The sequence below is a fragment of the Alternaria metachromatica genome (genome assembly GCF_023757995.1).
Source record: "Alternaria metachromatica strain BMP 0045 chromosome Unknown scaffold_7, whole genome shotgun sequence".
Lineage (NCBI taxonomy): Eukaryota > Fungi > Ascomycota > Dothideomycetes > Pleosporales > Pleosporaceae > Alternaria > Alternaria metachromatica.
The window spans coordinates 1,016,869-1,042,105 of record NW_026055498.1 but is presented as its reverse complement, the minus strand read 5'-3'; the positions used below and the strand labels follow the sequence as shown (position 1 = coordinate 1,042,105).

General features: G+C 54.5%; 5 protein-coding genes across 5 annotated transcripts; 2 read left to right on the top strand and 3 right to left on the bottom strand.

The window, feature by feature from the left end:
• Positions 1 to 181: 181 nt before the first annotated feature.
• Positions 182 to 2,793, bottom strand: J4E83_004335 (uncharacterized protein; the record flags this gene model as incomplete). Its single annotated transcript, XM_049331264.1, has 2 exons — positions 182 to 2,719; positions 2,773 to 2,793. 2 exons carry the CDS (start codon positions 2,791 to 2,793, stop codon positions 182 to 184), a joined length of 2,559 nt encoding a protein of 852 aa, XP_049189810.1.
• Positions 2,794 to 3,028: 235 nt separating this feature from the next.
• Positions 3,029 to 3,939, top strand: RPL7_2 (60S ribosomal protein L7; the record flags this gene model as incomplete). Its single annotated transcript, XM_049331263.1, has 4 exons — positions 3,029 to 3,042; positions 3,090 to 3,198; positions 3,264 to 3,430; positions 3,480 to 3,939. 4 exons carry the CDS (start codon positions 3,029 to 3,031, stop codon positions 3,937 to 3,939), a joined length of 750 nt encoding a protein of 249 aa, XP_049189809.1.
• A 1,590-nt stretch (positions 3,940 to 5,529) lies between these two features.
• Positions 5,530 to 9,079, bottom strand: J4E83_004333 (uncharacterized protein; the record flags this gene model as incomplete). The annotated part of the gene is made up of 6 exons (XM_049331262.1): positions 5,530 to 5,598; positions 5,670 to 6,518; positions 6,592 to 6,644; positions 6,692 to 7,331; positions 7,516 to 8,746; positions 8,808 to 9,079. 6 exons carry the CDS (start codon positions 9,077 to 9,079, stop codon positions 5,530 to 5,532), a joined length of 3,114 nt encoding a protein of 1,037 aa, XP_049189808.1.
• Positions 9,080 to 10,409: 1,330 nt separating this feature from the next.
• On the bottom strand, positions 10,410 to 12,226 carry J4E83_004332 (uncharacterized protein; the record flags this gene model as incomplete). Its single annotated transcript, XM_049331261.1, has 5 exons — positions 10,410 to 11,595; positions 11,649 to 11,688; positions 11,742 to 11,800; positions 11,852 to 12,161; positions 12,214 to 12,226. The coding sequence occupies 5 exons, from the start codon at positions 12,224 to 12,226 to the stop codon at positions 10,410 to 10,412; spliced, it is 1,608 nt and encodes a 535-aa protein (XP_049189807.1).
• Positions 12,227 to 16,920: 4,694 nt separating this feature from the next.
• On the top strand, positions 16,921 to 19,412 carry J4E83_004331 (uncharacterized protein; the record flags this gene model as incomplete). Its single annotated transcript, XM_049331260.1, has 4 exons — positions 16,921 to 17,744; positions 17,793 to 18,065; positions 18,116 to 18,173; positions 18,225 to 19,412. 4 exons carry the CDS (start codon positions 16,921 to 16,923, stop codon positions 19,410 to 19,412), a joined length of 2,343 nt encoding a protein of 780 aa, XP_049189806.1.
• Positions 19,413 to 25,237: the final 5,825 nt, after the last annotated feature.

The following is a 25,237-nucleotide window of genomic DNA, read 5'->3' as shown; positions in this document are numbered from 1 at the left end:
CAGGTTTTGAATGATTGCATCATGACATTCATACATACATAGATATGCGTGATAGAGTAAGAAGCTAAGCTCTGATAATACCTAAGAAAAGATAAAACGCCAACCCAAATGCAGACCAGATGATGAGCCAAAGCCAAAATGCTCTAATAATGACTTTTACGTCGTGTATGGACGACGACACCTAAGCATCACCCTCCATCTTCACATCGTCGTCTTCGACTTCAACCTTCATAGCGCCCTCTTCCTCCTCAGCGACCATGGCCTCGGTGGCTTGCTCACCGTCACTGACATCTCCCTCATCCTTCACCTTGGCATCGTCCTCGCCTTCCTCTTCAGCATCACGAGCTTGCTGCTCCGCCTTGGCCTTGTCGGCAACGTGGTTGATGATCTCAGTGTCCTTCTCATTGAACAACCTCAGCAGCATGGCCTTGCGGTCATCCTTGTCGACCATGAGGTTGGCGCTGCCGGGATGTCTCCAGAGAGGAAGCACCATGCGGAATGGAATGCCCTTCTCGTCGTCCTTCTCTACGCGGATGAAGCAACAGCCCACATCCATCTGTTGGAGCTGCGAGCCGACTTCGCCGAGGCCGGTATCACCCTCCTTGGGTAGCTTGGGGAACATCTCGCGGATGAGCTGGTGAAGGGTTTCCTTCTTCTCTAGCTTGACTATGCGCTTCCTGGCCCATGGCTCGAGGATACGGATACCCTCGTTTTGTAATCTCCATGGTGCTTGCGTGCGGTCCTGGTCCTTGATCTTGTGCGCGACGAACATGACGACACCGCAATGTATGAACTTCATGCCGCGGTCTTTGTTGAGTGTGAGGATAGTCCTGGCTAGATCGGAAGTGTAGTAGATCTTGTTGAGGGAGAGACCCTCCTTGTTCTTGACCATGAAGCGGTCGCGTGGGAAGCGATCGTCGATGCCAAAGAAGTTCATGATGGAGGCGATGGTTGCATCGTCAGAGGGGAGGTATTCAAAGTACTCCTTGGCTTGCGACTGGTTCTCGGGCTTCAAGCGGGCAGCTGAGCCGTTGGTGGCAGGCTTTGCGTCTGGTGTTTGAGCTGCCTCAGCGACTGTGTCCTCGGTCTTGGCTTTCTTGGGAGCTTCAGTCTCTTCATCCTCTTCTAGCTTGCGCTTCAGGGGAGCCGTCTCAGAGGTCTCATCTGTAGACTCTGTCTTGGTAGCGTCGGCTTCAATCACGTTCTCAGCAGGAGTGGGGATCGATGAGTCGGTGGTCGTGTCGGCATTGGCGTGCGATCTCTGAGCCTTGGCCAAGTTCTCTGGGTTCTGTACCTGCGCAATCTTAATGTCATCCACCTTCTCAAGGATGGCGATGAAGAAACCGCCAGTATCTTGCAAGTGTGGGTAAACACGAATGCAGTTTTCAAGAGGGATGCGCTCTTCCTCGGACTTCGGTACAGGGGGGAAGCATCCGGGAGTGACCTTGGTGGAGAACTGACGTTCGGGCTCTTCGGCCTCGTACTTTGCCCTCGCTTTTTGGTAGGCTTCCCAGTTGGTGAACATGTGAGCGGTCTTCTCTCCTCCGGCAGTGACTGACGATGTGTCGAGCACCTTCCACACGTTGAGACCGGGCTTTCGCTTGAGGTTTGGCAGGTGGTCTGAGCAGTCCACGAGTCGGACCTTGGAGTTACCACCGCATGCCTCGATGGCTGCTGCGACAACAGCCTCGTTCTCCACGGGGTTCAAACTGCAGGTAGAGTACACCATGCGACCACCCTTCTTCAGCATCTGAAGACCTCGGAACAGAATGCGCAGCTGAAGTCCGTGGAGACCAAGACCATCCTTAGGCGTCCACTTCTGCCATACGTTCGGGTTCTTGCGGGCTGTTCCGTCACCAGAGCAAGGCACATCAGCCAAGATCCTGTCGTACTTCAGGTATTGTTTCCTCTGGCCGTCGCTGGGTAGCTCGATCGAGGGGAAGATGGAGGCGTCGTGTTGGGTTACGATAAGGTTGGGGAAGTTGAGGCGCTTGACCTGGTGGACCAACATGCCGGCGCGCTTGTAGTCGGAGTCGTTCGCGATAAGGAGGCCTGTTGAACGCCCGTCGTCGCTGTAGTCACCGTCTTGGCTGAGGTCGACCGATTCGCCGTTCGCTACACGCTGTACGCGCTCTTCCTCATCGCCGTGAATCATCTCAGCCAATTGTGCCGACTTGCTTCCCGGTGCTGCGCACATGTCGAGGACGACCATGCCTGGCTTGACGTCGAGAAAGTGTGGCGGTATCATGCTGACAACTTCCTGTCTGCTGATGTTTCCGGACGCAGCTTCGGCGACGAGGAACTTCTGGAAGTCGGCAAAGGGCGCGTGTCGTCGAATGACCTTCTTGTGCGTCTTCATGTGCCAAACGAGCTCATCGGGGAAGGCCTGGACTGCCTCGGGAGGCGAAACGGGCTTGCCTTCGAACTGCTTGGATGCGATGGCCGGGATGTAGCGCTGCTTGAAGATTTCGCGCACTGCAAGGGCATCGGACTTGGTGCCGGTGAAGCGGAAACTGTTGGGCAGATCGGTCTGGAGAGCCTTCCACATCTCCTCGAACTCTGCTTCTTCCAGGAATCCTCCCATGCGATAGTAGCTCTCGAAGAGCTCATTCTTGCGCTCAATGGTGGACCATGGCTCTGAGCGAGTATCACGTCCTCCACCACCGCCGCCGCCGCCGCGACCTTTACCCTTGCCGCGAAATGGTTTGCGACCACCGCCCTATGGAAGTCAGTGGGCATTCTCTATGTGTGGCGCATGCAGTATCTACTCACGCGACCGCCGCCTCGTGCCATTGCTGCGAGTAGGGATAGGTTAAAGGTTGAATTTGCAAACCTGCCGCAGCTGTCGCAAGTTGGTAGCTCTCAGGAAAATGTCGATAGCTTCGAGAGGCGGGCCAATAGAGCGGGGCATTAGCGCTGCACTCGATCTTGGCGGCCACACTAGCGCCCGCACATGAATTTCGAACTGGGCTACCGAACTTTCTTCCTCCAGCTTCCGACAACAACAAGGATACTAACCACCAGCAAAATGGCCCGCTCATCGTGAGTTTACCGCGCTCAATTCACCGCAACTCAGCTAACAAATGCAGCGTCCCCACCCAGAATGACATCGCTGTCCCCGAGTCGGTGCTCAAGAAGCAGAAGGCCCACCAGAAGACCAGCGACTCCCAGGCCGCTGAGTTGAAGAAGAAGCGTGAGGTATAACAGTCTCCCAGAACCTGCGCAAGCAGATAGGAGTTCCACAGTTGGCTAAGATTTCTTAGGCCAGCAAGCAAAAGCGCGAGGTCATCAAGGAGCGCGCTGCCAAGTACACCCAGGAGTACGCAAAGGCCCAGCGCGATGTCATCGAGGCCAAGCGTGCCGCGAAGCGTGACAACTCTCTCTTCGTCCCCGCCGAGTCCCGCCTCGCCTTCGTTGTCCGTATTAAGGGGTATGTTGCAAATTTCCACATCTGCAAAATCTTTTACTAACCCACGCAGTATCAACAAGATCGACCCCAAGAAGCGCAAGACCCTCCAGCTCCTCCGTCTTCTCCAGATCAACAACGGTGTCTTCGTCAAGCTCACCAAGGCTACCAGCGAGATGCTGAAGATCGTCGAGCCTTTCGTCGCCTACGGATACCCCAACTTGAAGACTGTCCGCGAGCTTGTCTACAAGCGCGGTTACGGAAAGGTCAACAAGCAGCGTCTGCCGATCACCGACAACGAGCTCATCGAGGCCAACCTCGGCAAGTTCGGTATCACCTGCATTGAGGACATCATCCACGAGATCTACACCGTCGGCCCCAACTTCAAGGCCGTCTCCAACTTCCTCTGGCCCTTCAAGCTCTCTTCACCCACTGGCGGTTTCCGCACCCGCAAGTTCAAGCACTTCATCGAGGGTGGTGACCTTGGTAACCGCGAGGAGTTCATCAACCAGCTCGTCAGGCAGATGAACTAGGCTGTTGTGCTTTTTGTTCAATGGGTGGAGTAAACGGTTAGCTTCAAAACGATACCATGAAGATCACGACTACTGGTCGCCCACTCCTCGACGGAGGATGGAGGGCAGGCCGAGCCACATGCTCTGGTTAGCTTAGACAAGTCTTCTGCACATCAGCTGAAGGAAGAATTCAAAAAGTTCATTCCAAAAAGTCTTTTCCATTTTTGTTAGATTGTAATGTGTCGATGTTGATGTCGTGCCACTGATGACTTTCAACTCGTTGACTCAGTACCCCATGTCAAACACATCGTCCTTCTCCGCCCTGTTCAAATCTTCCTGACTCCGACACTTCAAATGCCACAGCTCCCGCAGACGCGTCAGACTCAAACGCTCAACTCGCCACTCCGATGCTTGCCGCTGCTGTATCTCGGCTTTTTGTCGAGAGAGGAGTCGTGCCAGTGAAAAAGGGTTTGGTCCGTAGTGGACGACCATGTAGAGACACATGTTTGTTTTGGGTAAATATGATGAGCGTGTGATGATGGGTTTGGCAGGGCTTGCGCTCGCAGGAACGTGAGGTGCGTATGGGATGGGATGGGTTTGAATTTGGATTTTGTGGGGAAGACGCTGTTGAAGAGACAGTGATTATGAAGTGGTAAGAGTGTGAAGCAGGTTGAAGCTGTGCATGTGGTAGTAGGCAAAGAGTGATGCTCATGCAAATATGGAAGTCTCCATGAGTGTGTTGGTGTGAGTCAACACGCTCCCCTACGAACATGCCGGATCTGAACTCAGTTCAGCTCAGTTCAGCCGAATATAGATGAGTCGTTGTCGAACTCGGAATTGGAACGGTGTCTGGATGTGGCATAGCACAGTATGGGCACGAGACAGACCGGAAGGACCGGGGAAGAAACATCAAGGGATGCGGAAGGAAGGGAGGAGAGAAGGAGAACAAAGACCCGACTAGAGGGGTTCTTTGAGACGGGTCGGCGGGTTGTTTTGCAAAGCTGCAAGCGTCTTTGTGGAGAGGGTGTGGTTCCGATAGAGCGCCGTTGTGGTGGGTGAGGAGTAGTATGTGTGTGTGTGGAAGGACGGGAGTGGAGGAGAGCAGGAGGACTGAGAGAGCAAGGGCGTGGATGATCATGGGAGAAGAGGAGGTTGTAGTAAATTGGATGGACTCTCGATCTATTCCAGGGTAGAAGTATGATACCCGGACGTTCCGGTGTGGTAAAAGTCTTTCAGTCCTCTAGTAGTTGCACATGTCAACCTCAAGATCGCTTCGATCACTACAACATTCGACAATAAACACACAGTGTGACAACCCGAAATGTTTTATGGATTGAAAACATCTATCATACAGCCATCCATACATTTCATCGCCATTCTTCTCATAACGGCGTGGTGGCGCCTATCGGAGACCGCCGCCTTCCGGCTTATCCAGCCCTGCCCCCACGTCCGCGACTGTGCCGCAGATGTACAGAAAGACGGGTAAGGACAACACCCGGTATCATTTTACTCGATACCATCAAGCACAGTAAGCCGACGGGCAATGTTATTCCCGGCTCTCACATCGAGGCTGAGAGCCGGTTCTCGGAACACCAACACCGACACCAAACTCTACATCCCAGTCCCGCCTGTGCCTCCTGGACCAAAGAAAAACCCGTCAAAGAGATCCAAGCCGTTGCCCTGTTGGTAATTTGTCAGCACGTGTACTTCTGTCGTAGCAAATCGTAGCGACAGTGAGGGGGGGAACTTACATCACTCCAATCATGTGTCCCATCACCGAACCCCATTCCAAAGCCTATGCCTACATCTTGCAGCCCGCCGCTTCCTGCATCGGCACCATTACCGCTTGCGCCCTGCACGGGGAAACTGTCTAGGAAGTCTAGATCCGAGAATCCCAAATCGGGATAGCTGGACGTGATATTCTGTGAGAAATTGTTGTAAGGGACCTGATTGCTAATCTGGTAAGGCGATGGCATCGATGGATTAGTAGGCGGAGACGTAGAAAAGGTATTTTGCTGGTTCGGACTAGTCATGTTTGAACTTTGGGCGAAGAAGTTGTTTTGTTGCTGCTGCTGTTGGTGGTGGGGTGTGCGCAGTTGGGGAGAGATTTTCAAATCCGCTGTGAAGGGCTGCATTTGAGACTCGGATTTCATGGGTGGGGGAGGGGGTCTCATGGCGTTGACTTGGTTGCTTACGCGACTGAAAGACCGTTTGTCGGTCTCGTCGTCGGAGAAGAGGTCTTTGAGGTTCATGTCGAAGCGTGGCATGGGTCGACGCTGCTGCTGTTGTTGCTGTTGACCAAAGAAGTTGGCTGTGTTTCTTGGTGCGTAACCTTGCATGTCGGTGTCTGATCTGACGTCTGCGTCGGCTGCAGATGTGTACGCTGTGTTCGGTGAAGTTTGTGTAGGGTACTGCTGTTGCTGCGGAAGTGACCGCAAAGCTTGCGGTCCGAAGCCGGTGGTGGACATGCACATCTGAATGGTCGCTTTGCTCATCCGATCGAATGCATCGCGGCATGCTTCTGCAGGCGGGCACTTGTCGATCAGGTCACCCAGCACGGATGTCGCGGCAAGGACGGTGAAGTCGACGTCGTCAAGAGACTGCATTGGTTAGACATGTATGTTACACCAACAAAACGTATCCACAGAAGTACGGAAATTCGGACCGACTTACCAATAGACTGCGTACATGAACGCTGTGCCACACTGCGTAGAGGAAGGATATACCTGCAAATGTCAGCACTGTGGGTACCGGTGAAGATGATGAAGCTTACCAGCCATGAAGAGATGATGCGTCGCCAAAAAGGTGTAATTGACAAGATGTACGCGGTGCAACTGTCGATACAACTTCAGAACCTTCTGGCCGGCTTCAGCTACCTTGAGGAAAACGAGATCTTCGTCTTCGCGCTCCTCAAGATTGCTCATGGAAGGACTTCCCATGTCGGAACCAGTATTGCCCAGCTCTTCCTGCAGGCCAGAGGGAACGACCAGACTCTGTCGGTACAGCATAATCAATGCTTGCCAGTAGTTGAGCTCAAGGAATAGTGGCGAAAACTGCACGCCAGCATCGAGCTGCGTCGGTGCCGAGTCTTTCCATTCCAGTAACCGTCTGTCGATATCTACGCGCCACGCGCGGAACGACTCAAAATTGATCAGGAATGGCGAAGGCAGCTTGGTATGCATAAACTCATTGCTCTGATTGGCACCACTCGCTCTTGCCTGCTGTGCCTGCCGATGTTGTAGGACTTGCAGAATTTCAGACTGCAGTAGTCTCAACCGGAAGTAATGGTGGGCCACAATCTTGTATGTCGGCTTCTCTTGATGCACTGGCGGGTCCAGGAATCCTTCCTTGGTAATGTAGCGATCATCGAGGAGCGAGGGGAATTCGGTAGTCACAATCTGGTCCGTGATACCCTATGTAGCTGTTAGTCACGCATCGAATTTTGAGAGCACGAGACCATGTTGGAAAGTCGGTGTCGAACATCCCGATCCTCGACATGTCCCCTGGTGAAGACTGCCGCACATGCATGCGGGATCGTGACGTAACCGACATGATCGGTAGTACCATACGAAAATGAAGACCCAGGAAAGTACTTACGAAAGGTCTGCCAACACACGTGCTGACCAGTCTGTCCAACGAGTAGACGCACCACCACAAGCGCCTCCGTAGATCTCTGACCCACTGTCTGCGGCCCCTCTCCTTTGCATCTATTTTCGAAGGGTTCCCGCCGCTGGCAGCCGTCGTGTTCCCGTTACCCTCAGTTTTGAAGGCCGCGGTTCCAGCAGACTGGTCTTCCGCACCCGCCCCGTCGATGCCCACGCCATCCTCGTAATGCAACCCTAGGTCCACCCCAAGACGTACAGCAACGCCCACAATGTACCACAGCCCAGGGGCAACGGGTCTCAGCAGCGCAAAGCCCGCGAGCAGTAGCACAGCTTGCAGCTCCTCCAGGCCACCACCGAAGCCGTCGGGACGGTCCGCTGCGGGAGAGGAACCCAGGAAATTCTCTAGGTGCACAATGGCGGATGCGTGGTACTCCTCGGGCTGGTGCTGGTGGCCTGCAAGTCGCCGCTTCTTGCTGCTCGGCGGTGATGACCGTGATTTTGTTGGTGAGCGCCCATGATCCGACGTCGGCGAGCCCTCAGAGTCGGAACTGCCTAGGATAATGCCGGCGCCTATGGCAAACACGATGTTGAGCATGTACGACTCTCGTGATGTGCGGTGCCGTTCACCGGAAGCGTACACACGCTCAAACATTTCCATAAACTCGCCCCGATGCAAGATGGGGATTTGTGGGTTTGCGTGCTCAAAGTACAGCTCAACAAGACGTGACCCGAGCTCTCGGTCTGGGAAGGGCGCCTGCCGTATGGTAGGTTTGGTCTGCAGGCCAAAGAAGGAGTCGCGCATCGAGGTGCCGCTGTCCACGACATTGCTCGTTACTTTGGCGCCGCGATTGCTGCCGCGCTCAGAGGAGGAGCCTGATACCGAGCTCTTGACGGCAGCAAACACGACGCGGGCGAAGGATATGCCGGATGTGGAGCCCAGATATCGCGGGTCACTGGCGCCTTGCACTGAGACCATTCCGATGTTGGACACGAGCTTGGTAAGCTTCTCGCGGTCGTACTTGTCGCTCTCCTCCTTGGCCTGGGCAGCCGAGGGTTTGGTATTGCCATTGCGCGGCGGCGGCGCGGCGGATATGGGTCGTGGTGTGGCGGCGCCATTGGAGGCAAAGGCCGGGTTGAAGTGGTCGGGCTCTTGGAAGGGAATCGAGTTGTCGCGCAGGAGCGACTCGAGGTAGGCGATTCTGGTTTCGCAGTAGAATACATAGCTGTAGCGCTCGTCAGTCGTAGCCGAGGCGACTGCCCATAGCTCCCCTCTTCACTGCGTACCTGCGCGGAATCTCACGCTTGGTGATGGGGTCGTAGCCGACGCACTTGACGCCGGCCTTGTCGCAGGAGGCGCACGAGGGCAGGCGCTGGTCGCAGCGGTTCTTGCGCAGCCGGCAGCGGTTGCAGGCGCTCACATTGCGGAAGGAGCTCGACGACGACGAGGCAGGCGCGGCGGGCGAGGCAGGCTTCACCGTCGACGCGGGCGAGTCTGAGGGCGAGGGCCGGTCGCCGTCATGAGACGCCTCGTCCAAGGAGCGCTTGAGGCCGCTCATCAGGGCGCATGGCAAGAAAGTCCGCAGGGTTCGGGCTAGTGAAGCTCGCGCACGTCTGGCGTCTATTCTCCGAGCTCTCGCTGAACGGGCGGGCAGCTTTCTTGCTCCCCCGCACTCTGGATCAGGACGTCAGCAACAGCGACCACTGCGGGCGGCGTGGATAGGGCTGCGGATTGCGATTGCACGGGGAAGATGTCTGCCATTCTCCCAGCGGGACGCGGTAGTCGTCGCTTGAGAGTGGATGGCTAGCTGGTCGGCTACGGGCCTTATCTCTCCAGCGGAAGATAGGCGTGGGCGGAGTGTGGGTGCGGCTGCACGTCATGCTCGCCATGTGGGTAGACATCTACTTTGCCATGTGCTATGGGGTGCCTCCAGCATCAATCTGTTCAAGATGCCATCTTCCTCCTCTCACAATTATGTCATCGCCCAGTTACACATCCGTCCACAGGTCGACATGGCTGTGGTGCTGATTGCAAGGCTGAGCAAGCCCTCGTAGCATTACTAAACTGCCTCGGCCTCGGCAAGCCGACGTCGCGATCCTTCAACACCAAGGGACCACAAAAGGAAGCCGTTACTTTCGTCACCGCGCGCATATATCTGCCGTCCATGACCTCGTGATACCGTTTCATGGTCGAAGCAGCCATGCAAGGCGTCCGGTATCCGCATGTTGGCGGTCACTGACTCGCGATCCCCGTTGCTCCACCACGTGCATGAAGCACACCGATCCAAGCACGTGTAGAAGGCAAAAGGAAGCATCCGTAACGTGCAAGGGACCGCTTCGACAATGCAAATTCCCCACTACACCTGTTTTGCAACCTCCGCTTAATCTTCAAGACAGACGCATTGAACTCACCGCTGGAGGCCTGTCACGACTCAGATCCAGCCAATGCACTCTTCACGACGTACATGGCAAAACAAAGGTCTGCGGTTTGAGAAATCATCCAAGTCATGAATTGGTGCTCGAGCACGCTAATCTAACATACAGTGTAGCAAAGAAAACTAATAACTACTGGGGTATTCTGTTCTTGAGACAAACGCCGGCTCGGGGATGACCATTGCTGGTCTCCAATACAATCGAGCTTTCCCTTCTAATAATGTTGACCCAAAAAATGCCGCCCTGCTAAATGATGTCGCTAAATTGCACCCATAATGATGCGCCACGCGGGAGATGTAACCCTCATCTCTGCCGCGATAAAAAATGTCTCTATAATCCGAAATTATGATGTGAAAGGAAGGGTCGCTACCAGCGCGTCGACGCCCTGCAGAGGGCTTGCGCCGCATCATGCATGTCGAGGGGCGTCGTTACTGTTTTAGTCGTGATTGCGTGAATCTATTTGGAAAGGACGATCTCGATGTCGTCCGGAGTAAGAGTGATGACAGACTCTGCGTCAGAGTCAGAGTCGATGAAGGACTCCTCGTCCTGTGCAGCGAAGCTGGATCGCTTAGTCTCTGTGAGGGCGAAACCGGGGAGCCATCCGAGGAGAGCGACGGCGGCGATAGCCCACCACGCAAGACCAGACATGTGGAGCGTGGTGCCAAGGCTGTCGACGGCACCCGAGATGGTGGGACCGAAGCCGCGAGAGATACTGGCAGAAGACATGGCGACGCCGTTCAGCGTGCCGAGAACCTTCTTGGATGGAGATGAGTTTGCGAGGATGATAGCCAGGGACGGGTAGGAGAGCGATTGGAAGGTGACCTTGGCCATGAGCAAAACCGCAAGTCCAGGGATGCGCAAGTTTTCGGGAAGAATAGCCAGGTAAGGAGCAAGGAGGTACAAGATCGGGTAGCAAGCTAGAGTGATCCAGAAAGTGCGAAGGCTGCCGAGCCTCTTGCTGACCCAAGGGAAAAGGATGACCTGTGCGAACATCTGGAGGAAACCTTGCACTGCGAGGAACGCACCGGTCGTTTGAGTGGACCATCCGAAACCACCCTCAAAGCGGAAGGGAAGATGTTGGCTTCCCTCGGTTGGCACATGCTTGGACATGAGAATAGGTAGAAGCTGCTCGAGAGAGATGGTGTGGAAAGCAAGAACACCATAGCACACTACATTCAGGCACACTTGCTTGGTAAATGCTTGTCGGAAAGTCGGCGCTGGCTCGAACTGCTTGTCCAACTCAAATTCCGGGACCTCTGAAATGGAAGTTCGTGTGCTGCAGAGAGTAGGCGAAGTGTCGGTGCTGCGGTAGGCCTGGACATCGTGGTCGTGGTCGCTCAACATCGAGCGCATCTCATCAAGCGAAGCATCCTTGTCGTCAAATCTCGCATCTGCGTCGCGCTTCCACAACTTCTGGAGAAGCCATTGCCCCGCTTCGCGGCCTCGATCCTGGTCGTATTTGCGATCCTCGTGGGTCTCTTCCAAGAACAAAATACCGACAGTCAGGCCGAGAACGACAAAGCCGGTGCAGACCAAGTTTGGAAGAAGGAACGGGTACGTTTCGAAGATGGTGTCCTGGAAAAACGGCATTACGTTAGCGGGACGAGCGAGCAAGCCGCCAAGCGCTCCGCCAATGATGGTGCTACAAAAAGCGGTCAGCGTGTGGACGAGTCGGGCTGCTAGGAAATATCTTACCCAAGGCACCAGACAAACGGCATGATGGAATAAGCGCGCGCTATGCAAAGTCAGTCGTGCGCGGCGTATAATTAGAGTTATGGCAAAACTCACGCTGATGTCGCTCGTCCGTAACAAGCTCTGCAACAGTGGTCTGGAGAACGCCGATGTTCCTGCATATTCGGTTAGCGAGGCTCAGACGCTAGATCGAACTATGACCTCACCCGTTAAGCAAACCCCCGAGAGCCCGCGCAATCAACGCCATTGGTAGGCTCTGGGAAAAGCCGAAGAGCAACATGCTCAGCCCCGTACCAAAAAGACCTCCAAGTAGGACCTTCTTCCGTCCTACCCGATCACTGAGTCGGCCCCAGAAAATGCCACTGATGCATTCCATGAATGCGAACGAGGAGGTGACCATGCCCGTGTACATGGAAATTTGGGCGGTGGAATGTCCGGTCATGAATGATTCGACCATGAAGTATGCGTAGGGAAATATCGACATGAATGCGATTGGTTCGCATATCCGGCACAACGCTACCATCGTTAGCGACTGTCGTGTGCTGCTACATCATGGCATGCTGCTCACCAAGTACGGCCATCTGTCGGGTTGGGAAAGGTGTTATATCGCTGCCCGCGGCAGCTGCCACGCCATACCGAGCCATGTTGATAGTATCGAAGTCGAATGTAAGGTGGTGTGCAGGTGTAGAGGTCGAGGTCGTCGAAGAAGAATGTCAAATACTATGACAGCAGGTGGTGAATGTCAAAGTGAAGTGGGAGTCGGCTGTGACAAATAAGACATGTGCGAGTTTGCGACAGATTAGTACCTCCAGGGCTCAGAGGTCAGAGTCAGTTTGCAAAGGACGCGAGCGTCACAAGGTATATAAGGAGCAGCAAGATTTAAGTGGCGTCCTCAAAACGGATAGACCGCTGGGATGAGCAAGGATTGTGGCGGCGGGGAAGAAACGGAGAACAAGCGGTGATGGCAGTGGGTATGGATACGTAGTGTGGGCGGATAGGGACAGCGGAGGGACCAGCGAATGTAAAATGAGTAGCGGATCCGTGATGCCATCGTTGCTACGAAACAGCCCACCGTCTGTCGATAAGCGACCGGAAAATGCAGTGCTGGCAGCCGAGCTGTACCTAGCTCTGTTTTTTGTGACTCCATGTCACCGGACGGGCTCTGTGAGTCTGTGTGAGCATGCGAGAGCGAATGCAGCCCCCTGAAAGTGGGCCAGGGCTGGGCTGGGGAAGCTTTCTGCTCATCGAACAAACCGGTCCGGGTTGGACGGAATCCACGACATTGGACGAGCTAGAAGGAACCGAGTAAGGCGGACCAGGGAGAGTTGCAAGAGCGTTGGACGTGGCTCGTAAGAGGAACAGGATCAACAGAGCAACCCGACTCCCCGGGACCCAAATCCTCGGCGCTAGAGATGCCCGCATGCCTCTACCGACATTCACAGGCACTAGCGCCCTGAGTCGCGCCACAGCAGGGGAGACCCTGTCGCTCTGTGAACGACATGGCAACATGCCGGCGACTTGCGGCTTGCTTTCCTTCCCTAAACGGACGTCGCGGCCCAGAGGCCGATGCCCCGCCAGCAAATAGGACGTCGTGCCGCCAATGGTGTAGAACACAAGGCGATGCTAATTTTCGCAGCGCCCAGTTCAGGGGCACCAGGACACCAAGCCGCGGTCAGACTTTTGACGTGAGGCGAGTCAGAAGATTCGCCGCAGAATTTCGAGAAGCAGCTTGGGCCATGCAGCTGGGGCCCTCGTTGTCATTGATGATGAGCGTCTGTCATGGCATCATACCTTGCTGCTTGATTGCTCCGACAAACCCCCAAAAAATAGCGGTGTACTCCATGCCTATTCGGCAGATGCACACCAACCGGTCACGCGGCAATGCGCATTAGACAACGTCGCTTTGTTGCAATGCCTGGCGATCCGGATGGTCGTCAGCGCCACAAGGCACGAGTCGCGGCGCTTGAATGGCCGAGGAGGACGACGCAGCGCGTTTCGTATCCCTCAGATCGCAACCTGGCACTAGGCGTGCGGCGATTTCATTTGCTGCCCCAGGTATCATCTCTCTGCCCCCCTGTCCGGTCAGCGTGGTTTCGAAGCTTCCCACGCCTGCGCATTGGGCCCAACCGGGTCGCAGGACGTGGCTTGCTGCTTGCATCTGTCATTGCTGGTCACACATCGTGATTGCATTCTCATCAGTCATCAAGGCATCATAACCCTAGGACCCCCATCAGCTGACGAGGCTCTGCGCCCTTCTGCGGCGACGTAGCATCTGTACTGCTGCCCATTCCAGACCGCTTGATTAGGTTTTGCCAGCACTCCCATTTCCGGTGGGCCCCGGACATGCTTCCGTCATGTGCTGTAAGTGAGCTGTCGCGGTATACCAGCGATCTCTGCTTGCTGGTGCAAAGGTGTCCAGGGCACAACGGCTGTTTCGACGCAACCTGGCCTAAGCGGTCATGGCGGTGTGGATATGTAAGGCTGGCCTGCAGATTTCCACGCGAGGGACAGGGTTCGCAAGAAGATGGAAGCGTCTGAGACAGCCACCGCCTTTTTTAGCGCCTTTAGGTTTACGCCCCCTGGCCCTCTTATTGCTCTACTGGAATCCTCCGAGAATGACACCATGCTTCTTTGCCCTTAGGCAATAGCATAACTCATAGCGTCGTGCCGCGACGAAGATGACAGCAGATGCAGGCGGCGTGGGTTAGAGAGATTTCGGAGGATTGGGGTGTTCACGCGCTTGTCGGCACGAGTGTACAAAAACGAAAAGCCAGCCTTGAAACCGGCAGCGTGGGTCGATCGGAATGATGCTGCCCGATCATTCTGCATCAGGTAGATGTTCGATGCGGCGCCGCCTCTACGTGCGAGGCTTTGTCTGCCTTCTTTTGCCCTCGGTTGCGACGACGTGTAATACCATCGCCTTAGGCTACCAATAGTGGGCTGACTGGAGCCAGCGCATTTCGACCCGAGCCTTGTACGACGTGGTCATCAATCATCACCAGTGCGGCACAGCGTCTCGAAATAAGCGTAGAAGGGCGAAAGTTCATTATCCTGATGCTGGTGTATAGGCTGGCTCGGCAAGCGCAAAGCGGGATGGCTAACCTCATGTCCCGACACAGGCGTTTCGAGACGATGTAGGTGTGTGTGAGCCAGTTCTGCTCTGACTCGCCAGTCCCAACGGCGCATGCGGTCATGCACCCTCCATGGTATTCTGACGTGAGTCCGGTGGTGTGTGTTCAGCCGGACCGTTGCGAGTGTGCCGGCACAGATACTCGGTCTCAGCATGCAGACAGAGCCTTGTCCCAGGGCCGCAGATGACGTCCCGAGCATGTCTGACATAGATGGACGACGGGGATGGAGCGGCAGCCCGGCATCGGGCGGGTGAGGAAGATGCATGCAGTGTTACCGCGAATATATGTAGAGGTGGTGTAGGGATGGTGTTCGACAGGGCGTTGCATCCACGAATAATCAGCTCGACCTCATCAAACACCACTCGCGAACTGCCACGTTGATGGGCAGCCCAGATCCCCCACGATGCTACCATGCGCGCATCTCCTTTCGCGACCCGGTGAGATACAGAAGGGTGTTGGTGGTGTTGCACGCTCAACGAATGGCAGGCGGGGAAGCGCGTTAGACTCAAGCAGGTGAGAACGCAGATCGGCTAGCACTAGCGTCGAACGCGCTTCGGCTCTCTCTCGCAGGCGCCGTGCTTGCAGATGCCGAACGACCTACAACCATCATCGTTGCTCTCGAGATGCCGTTGTCCGTCTCTGCGTCGGCTCTCCCGTCGTTTCGGAAGCAGCATCTTCTCGTCGAGTTGTGAGTCGAGGCACACGGCTAGCAGCGGCGCTTCCTAACTCTGCACAGCACCCGTCTGCGCTATGCACAGCTGGATGGCGTTTTCTTGAGCATCACGCCCGGCGACCCAACACTGTGGGTAGGTGTAATATTCGTGCGAAAAGGTAGGCTGTTCTATAGGGCTACGCCACGGCGTTGCGTTCCTTGCAACGTTATTCACGTTTGACAGGACCATATGCGCCTGCAGTCTTACGCTTCCAAATCTCCTTCCCACCCAGCTATCCTACTATACCCCCCCTCGTGACCTTTTCTACCGATGTCTTTCACCCGCTGCTCACGCCACTTACCACGTATACTTACACGACTGGCTCCGCCGACACGGATACCGTCAGTGCCACGGATGAGGAACGGCTGCCACCAGGAGGCTTCAGTCTCCGGCACGGCTTCCCGCACTGGTTCGGCAGAGCTCGAAGGTCTGTACCGAGTTCTCGCGATGTCAGTGGATCGTCGAATGCTTTTCCCGCGCGATCCGACTCCAACGTCGTATCTGACGTCCTCGGGGCTTCTCAGTCTACTGCGGAGTACTCCATTGTGCGCATGATAGAGTACATCCGCTCAACCTTTAGTGAGGAGTCAATATTGGACTCACTTCCGCTAGAGGCTGCTGCGAATCCAGGTGCATATCATGCATGGCGGGCGCACCGCGCGCCGATATTGCAATCGCAACAGTCAGACCGAGCAACTCCAAGTCCCGACCCTTCCACAACGGACAAGTCAGAAGGTTCATCTGCATTGGGACGTAATCGCCGACCCGGAGAGTGGAACTGGGAGGGGGTCTGGGAGGAACGTGTAAGAAAAGCAGTCAAGGCTAGTATATCGGAACCAGTCCTGTTCGGCGCTGGCGCTGGAGAAGACATTGTAGGTCGCAGCCACATCTGACTAAGCCACTGCTTACTCATGTGATAGATTCGCTTTCGCGAGGCGGACGATGAGATGCACGAGAAGATGAAGAGGCAATTAGAAGTGGCTGCCGCACAACTGGGCGAGGCGTAATGGGAGGACAGTTTGGATTACAGTCCGCACCAAATATCCGGTAGAAGCTATGCGTTGCCGTTTAGAAGCTAAGCATGAACTTGAACGCGTCTTGGTGCGAGTTCTTGATGAGATTGTCTTTTTTCAGAAGTAGGAAGGGGCCTCGTAGGTTTGTTGACGTGCCCACCTCGCACCTTCCCGGCTTGTAGCAGTGCCTCTCATCTTTAAACCTCACCTCACCGTTGGACTTCCAACGTCTGTTCACACATCCACTCTACATCTCAACTTGGGCATTGCCTACTCTTCTTATCTATCTCCCAGATTCCGTTTGCCATCTGACGTCACTGTTGATAGCAAGGCCACGCGTTCTCAAGAAAGTCGAGGTGAATGAGAGCGCGCCGCGGTGACTGGGCTTTTATTTGTGCCTGATTGGGACGCGTCCATAATGATCACAACAACAACAGCTGGCAGCGTCTTTCTGGACCGCGCGCCTCTCTGCCCATCTCCCCTCCACATCCAGAAGAAATCGCGAAAAGCTACTTTTCGAAGGCGAATATTTCGTAAGTCAACTCCTACCTATAGCGACGACCAGTACGTGTTCGGTCCGCTAGACGACATCATCGACGAGATCAAGAGCGATATCTGGGAGTCACCGCCCGACTACAGCTTCAACTCATCCGTCTTTGACTGGGCGCAACCGCTCAGAGCACCTTTCTCGTGGACCGTCACACCTCTGCCTCTTAGTCGTGCGCCGAGCGACCAACCTCTGACGATACGCAAGAACAGAAACAGTCGGTCCTCAGCCTCAGGATCCAGCTTTGGAGATCAGATGGCGTTCTCGCGCAAGAACAGCCATGTCGAGCCCGAAAACGGCGACCCAGTACGTTCCATGCCTACCACTGCACTTACCCCTTGGCCGTTGATCGATGTGGCGTCGAGCGAGTCTGCGCACCCTCTCTTTGTCGCCGATAGCGCTGAACACATGAACGCGCAACAGGCTCTTGAGAAGGCGATTAGCAACACTGAAGGTAGCACCGAGCCCCTAAAGCGGCGCATGTCGTCAAAGCTTCGATCGTTCACCAGTGGTCTACCTCTCTTGCGCCGCCACAACACTGGAGAGACTAGCGCTGGTATTAGCGATATGCCGGTTGCAACGTCGCCAACAGCAGCTACAGTGCTTGCGGCTCACGATGAGGCTGAAGAGGGCTTACAAGTAAAGCGCCCGGACGACCAAGCTGTCCAGGCCTACCTGCTGAGCAACGCCCGCAAGTAAGTGATTACATGCGAGTTCGTGCGACAGCTACTAACTAAATTCAGCGGAGACGAGTTCACTTCTCTCATGAGATGCATGTCGAAGCGCATTCCTTCCCCGACTGACTTTGATCATGAGGCTTCGGAAGCGCAGGTGTCAGACTCAACTTCACATCTGCCGACGACCCTGCGGCCAGCGGTAAGACTGTTTCCTGAAGTCAAGCTTCTTACCGAGGAGTTCCAAGACATCGGCGTTGCTATCGAGATCGAGGGCGTACTGCACAACCGAAAGCCTCTGCCTGACACCGGTATTGATGTGATCTTCGTGGTGGACAACGGGTAAGTCTCTGCATGGTAGAATTGAAGATGCTCGCTGACATTGCACAAAGCTACTACGTGACTCCGGCTTGTCTCGAGAGGTCGCTGGATGCGGTTAATGGAGCCTTGGTAAACCACCATCGTTGATGTCGCTCAGAAGCAATCTACTAACCTTTTTAGTATCATCTTGGCGGCGAGGATCGCGTGGCGCTTTACACTACTCACTGCACCCACCGTGATGTCACCGGAAACAGGCCAGAAGTGCTTTATGCACTTCGACCCGTCTGTACGGAAGTCGATGAGATCTTTCAGGATTTGACGTCTAGGATCGCGCACTCTGGTTCGCAAGTCTGGCATCCGCCTCGTCCGAACCCCTCCATGACTGATGTCATCCTTGGCATCGCGAGATCCATGCAGGGCGAGCACCTCAAGGCCGGTCGAACTCATGTCATCGTGCTGTCTCCTGCAGCCCATGTCTTGCACGATGTATCGAAGTCCTTTCCGGATATCTACATTCACCGCATCAATCCTGCGCTGCTCCCATATCGCCGCGAACCAGAGTTCCAGGATACCATCTGTCTTAAAGACTGCTGCAAGAACGTTTTCGCCAGCAACTGGTCCAAGTACCAATCCACGTCCGGTCGCATCAAGCGTATCTTGAAGAATGCTCGGTCTGAGAAGCCTGTTGGCGAACTGTTTGACTTTACGGTCGAACTCCGGACTAATGCAGGTTGTGAGATTCTCTTTGTCTGTGGGGACAAGGAGATTCGCCGATTGTTTCCAGGACAAGTGCACACCCTCTTCGTCTGGGTCCGCATCAACAAGGCTGAGACTCAGAGCGTTAACCTCAACTCTGACAACCCCATTCTCAACTCATGCCTTGACGCCAACGGACTGAGACAGGAGCTGCAGAACTGTGTCCGTGCAGGCGCCACCAAGGTAAACCCTCTTGAAGTGCAGCTACTGCATCGCAGCTCACTTCACCCGACGCGATCTTGGATGTACACGGAGGCTCAGCTCATCCTCACTCGCGAGCTTGGCGGGCTGGCACCTCTCCTGGATACATCCATGGAGTTTTTCAAGCGTCAGCTTTTCTGCAACCTTTCTCGAGTGTCGGCGGACGAAGCTAAAGTTGTGGCTGAAGCGACTCTTAACACCCTCCCCAAGGATCATGAACAAGCAAAGATGCTGCTGGTGAGCATGTCGCAGGAGATCGAGCTTCACTTAGCGATCCGCAAGTATGAGAAGGAATTCCGACAGAGGCTCCCGCTGTGCCCCGGTCCCACCGACGTCGAAGCATCTCACAAGTGGCTTCACGAGTTGTGGGCTCGTAGGAGGAACAAGCGCAGCGGCTCAGACGTGGCCTGATGCCTGTCCGCGAGCATATCGGTGATTCATCAAACCATGGTGGTGAAGGTCGGTGGTGGCTGTCAGCGCCTTTGTTTTTGGCTCGAAGCTGATGGCCAGAGGGTGGAGGAGGATACTGGCGATGCATGTGTTGGAGCAGCGAATCTCGCTTTCGACTTTGGTCCATTGAAGGCGAGTACGATCTGGAACGATCTGTAGGATACACTTCTGGCTATCACGTTCTGGATCATCTTCCACGAGGCGCGGAGGAAGCCGCATCCTGCCCTGGAAAGCCCAGGCCACACCATCCCAGAATGGTTCGCTGGGGGAATTTCTTGGGCCCCGGATCTTCTACGGTCCCAATATTACGATGTACAAACACTATTAGATTATACCCCAGTGCGAACCATGAGCATCAAACGAGAGATCATCCTGCATACGAGATTGCAAATCTCCTCGTGCTGCTAATCCCCGAATGACGTTTGCGTTTTTGCTTTTTCGTTTCATCTCGTATGCAGGTCGTCGTTTCTTTCTAGAAGGAGAAGCCCCCGGTCGAACTCGGCTGAACACCCTCTTACCCACGGCAGGGCTCGGATGTGGGCAGAGAAGGCTGAGAAAAAGCAAGGCGATGGTGCACCGGAGTTTGCTCCGTCCACAGCCCAGCCTGCATTCTGCGGCTCGATCGCGAGAGGGTTCGAAGGCCATTTCGCGGTTCACCGCTACCGCCGCTTAAACTGCACGATGCTAGCCTTGCATGTACATACGAAGCTGAGATACGAAAAACAAAAGACACATACATGCACGATGCACCAGTTGCACGCGATCCCTGAAGCCAGCCCAAATTTTTTCATGATTCCGTTCCCACAAAACGCAACACCATCGTACATGCATGCAGCAGCTCACAGACGCGCGCAAAGGCACAGACTGCAGACGTAGACAGGGTAAAAGCAGGTGCGCGCATTTACCACCCAAGGCCTAGTTTTGTCCATGCATCCATCTCTTCCGATAATCGCGTGCCGCTCCCAGGAACAAGCACAATTACCCTGACTTTGGCGCCAGCGTATTAGGTCGCTGCTATCAGCCCGGGAAGTTGCCCCGGCGCCCGGCAGCCAGTTACGCGTGGTTGTCGGGCGCGTGCCGGTGTATGTAGGGATAAGGTTTGGGGCTAGCGAAACGTGACGGGCAGACTTGAACCTGACCTGACCTTGTAGTAGGATGGATGCCCAAAGGCTGTTTTGGGAGAATGGTATTGGGAATGGGGGGGTTTGGCGAAGTTTGAGTACGGATGCGATCGTACGATGGGTGTGGTGCTGGTAGGGGGGAAGATGGGCGAAGGGTATCCTGGGTAGCGTGGTGCGCGTGGGTTTAGTGCGTGGGTGGGTTGCATTGGTTTTGAGATGGTGAGATGGTACATACCGGTGATGTATGTAGGTGTTTGCAAGGAAGCTGTGTATGCAGATGGTTGGGGGTGAGAAGATTGCATGAGGCTCTCACCGCAAGAAAGTGATGTACGATGCATTGACCGAGAAGAGTAAGAGCGTTGTACAATTGTTCTGTCGTGCAGAGATAACGAGGGCGGTTTCGTTATACTGACATTGTCATTTACCTTATGCATTCGCTACTCGAGAAGTGGTTGCGCCAAAATGTTCAATCACGGGTGCTGCGACAAAAACTACGGGTCTTTACGTTTATTAAGTAGAATTAGAAACTAGCTGTACAGATCCTATATACAAGAGAGGTGTTTCTGTAGCTCAGTGTACGAATTAACAGCACAAAGTGGGATAATCTAATGTATATAACGCTCCAAGCAAGACGCCCCAGTAAAACTGCTGGAAGAGTGAGACATGAGAGATGCGTAGTGGAACGCTTCGTTCGACATTGGGCGGAGTCGTTATAATAGACCGTTGTACTGAAACTTAAGGGATATAAGTGTCGCCTGGAATACATCGACAGGCACTGAAGACTTCAAGGAGACATACTGCATGCAAAACCGTGGCCAAAGCCAAATGAACAACCTCAGAATTTCGTCCCCACATCCTCAGGACCCCATCTCGAAACGCGTCCTACCCTTCGCGAGATAGAATCGCGATATCCAATCCCAAGTCCAATGCCTTTCTTCTTCTTCGGGCTCACTATCTCGTCTCTCATATCGCTCATGCTGTGCACCTTGGCTAGCAAACTCATCCTCGGCCCTTCAAAGCTCTTGTTCGAGTTGACCACGAAGTTCGTCTGCACCGTCAAAGGTGAAGACGAAGGAGAAGAGTAGTGGTTGTGAGGCGGAACCAAGAGTTGACCGGGGCCAGCCAAGGGTGTCTTGCGGCGGAGTTGAATCAAAGAGCGTTTCTTAAGAGGAGGCGGAGGAGTGAGATTGGGTCGCGGTGGAAGGGCGAAGTGGTGGAAAGGTGGTGTGGGTGGGCGCGAGGACATGAGACTGGATGAGCCGTTTGATGTGCGCTTTATCTCTTCCCAACCTTTGTTTCGAGGTGCGGAAGTGGTTGTTGGGGTTGGAGATGATGGTCGGACGGAGTAGGTGGATTGGGTTATTGTTTTGTCGCTGTCTGCTCGTTCGGAATGTGGTGGTGATGGCGATGGGATGTTGGTTGAATGGAGTGAAGTATATGCGTATCGGTCGTCTTTGAGTGTGGGAAAGAGGATGCTACCAGTTGACCGAGGTGGTACAACTGCCAACGAATTTGCGGCTGCTATTCTTGGTAGTGACATTTCGTCGTCCGACAGTATCGTAGACAACATCGGTCGCAATGGCGTCCTGCTTACGGGTGCTGGCGCATATACATGTACCATCACTGAATCCGGTGTTTCCGATCTTACATCGACTGGCAGAAGAAGGTCATGTTCGATCGGGTCTGGAAGAGGGTCGTCCGCGTGTCCCTCCCTAATAGATGCTAGGATCTTACTCGCTCGACGCCAGGAAGGAGATATTGGTGGGACGTTCCTCGATTCGGAATCTGGCGAAGGACAGGCACGAAGACTCCTTAGAGACCTTTGGCTCTTGACACTGCTTCGTCTTGACGATACCGAATGACTACGCTTCAGGCTGCAGCTATTCATGATTGGACTTATAGTCGGCGATGGAATGACATGGTCGCGGAAGAGTGGTGTCAGAGACGCCGGCACGGGAGGAAGAGGTCTTTGCGGGCCCACAGCATACTTTGTCACCTCCGCAACAAGATCAGATCCAGGATCACTCGGAGAAGTAATCGCATCGCTACCTCTCCAGTCTCTAAAGGGGTCTCTAAAGGGGTCTTCGGGATCTCGGAATGGGTCTTCTCTCCAGGGGTTGCCAGGGTCGCTGTAATTCTGCGCACTGATGTTGAGCCAACCGCGAGGATCGTACTCGCGAGAGTTCTTCGGTACGCGAGGTGGTGTTCTACTTCCAGTTGACGGCAACCCACTTGCTCCACCAGACATGAGTGCATCGTTCGACCCACTGCCACTGCCACCGCTACCGTTCTCGCCAAGTGAAGGATCGTACAGCCACGCAACTCCAGGGTAGACACCGGACGAGCCGCCGCTTCCACGCTTTGCTGTATGGATGGCGTGGTAGCGACGAGCGACGAAGATCGCGGCGACTATAGCAAGTAGAATGCCAGCAGTGCTTCCTATAGCGACCCCGGCAGTCTCCTCTGGCGTCAGTGGCTTCGAGGGTGGAGCTGCAGCGGCCTCTGTCTCGGTAGCGCTGCTCGTGGGCGCGTTGGTCAGTGTTCGAGTTCTGAGGGTTGTGTCGTAGGTGTTTGTCGACTTCGAACTTGTGCGCGAGCTGAGAACTGAGCTCTCAGTCCCCGTCTTCGTCTTCGTTATGAAGCCGCTGAGCGATGTAGGAGTAGAGAGAATAGCAGACGTAGTGGTGGGTGAAAGAGGACTTGACGTAAAAATATCGCGCAAGGTACCTGATCTGGTTTCTTGAGAACTGATGACAATGCTAGCCGTAGATAATGGTGCGCTGGGAGTCGAAGTTCCGCGAGTGGCGCTTGAAGTTGAGCTGTTCGTCCACCCTGTAGGTGCCGTTTGAAGCGGAGGTTCAAGCGGAAAAGGTAAAAGCCCCAAGTCAATAGAAGACGACGAGGAAATCCCTGAAACGGGGGTTGATTGCGCAGTTGTTGGATCGCTCCCCCAAAGTGGTGCATCTGAGGTCTCCGCCGCCCGACTAGACGTCGCAGTACTCAAGATCTGACTAGTCTTGGACACGATGAAGGTTTGTGTGAAAGAGCCAGATAAGTCCAAAGATGACGAGATTGTAGCAGTGCTTGCGAGGCTGCTTGCTGCCGAGTATGTGGTTGCGAAAGCCAACGAGGAGGAGACGGTGCCGTTTCCTGGTGCCGGCGGAGATATGTACCCAGTTGTTTGCGCTGACGTAGTAGCAATCGTGCTTGTTGGCCTTGTCATGTTACCGTTGATTGGATTGATGGGTATGGGTTGCGGTCGAGTCATGGTTGAAGAAGCAGTCTTATCGCGATTGGTAGATGCAGAAGTCGTGACGCTGCCGCTCGAAGTAGAGCTGTCGATCCGAGAGCTGCTAGACTGAACAGGTGCGGTTACATTCGATGTAGGAGTCTCGCTCTTTGTTACGCTGGGCTGAGCAGAGCTTGATGGCATGCCCGCGATCACTGAGCTCATCGAAGCTGCCAAGGACGCTGTTGTAGAAGTGATGCTCGTCGGGAAGAGTGAACTACTGGAGAGAGTCGGACTTGATGAGGGACCTATCACACTGCCTTCGAGATGAGCTGAGGCGGAAGGGGTTGCTGCCGACGTGTTAAGTGGTGCATTGTCCTGACCCGATGGCAGATTGGCGTATCCTGTTGAAGCAGACGGCTGTGCTGGTTGAGATGCGGCACTGATTGGTGTGGCCGCGTCTGCGATGGAAACCGGAGATGCGAGGCTAATGCTTTCACTTCCAATGACAGCGGGAGAGGAGCTTGATGCCACCCAGCTATTAAGACTAGACACAGAGTATTGAAGTAGTCCTGTAGCCTTTGTGGGCTCACTAGTGATCTTTCCTTGTGAAGAGGCCGAGGGAATAGACTTGATTGATGTGATCGCAGTACCATCGACGGTGGAGGTCGAAGATGGAGACTGCGAGGTCTGCGAAGGGATCATCACCAGGCTTGATACAGCCGTAGGAGAGACTGGGACGGAGTTTGTATTGGCAGGCAGAGGAATGCTTGACGCTCGTGATGAGTCCGCAATCACCCATGTTGTAGACGGCGTGGATGCACTCGCGGTCGACTTGACTTGAGAAGTGACGGGTAGGCCCTGAACTGTGGATGATGCGCGTGTAGAATAAGAAGCCTCTGAAGGAACCGAAGATGATTGAGCAGGTATCGATGTTTGTATCTGATCGATCAAAGAGATCGATGATGGTGCAGATAGCTGCTGCGTTCTTGTGATGATAAGGGATATCGCCGCCGACTCGCCCGCAGCAGAAGATATTGCAGGCGCACTGCTACTTGCGCTACCATATGAGCTTGTTGTTCCATCTGAGTCTTGTTTCGTTGGATTTGCCTGGCGAGAGGAGCTGGTAGTCTGGACAGTGGCTGTTGACGGCGCGTTGATCTCGGACTTCGACGTCGTAATAGAGTCCACTGTCGTAGAAGTGTAGAGCGTCGATGTAGCTGATGTGCTCAGACTTGTTGGAATTATCTCTGATGTGCTTGTATCATTGCGAAAATGCAAATCGCGCCGTGGAATTATAGGAGATCTCTCGTTCGTGAGATGAGTATTAGAGAGGCTTGCAGCTGTATAACATGAGTTAATGCAACCATCTACCAGCGCTCCACTTACTCTTTGAACCTGATTCAACATTACTCGCAACTACCAAAGATGCAGTG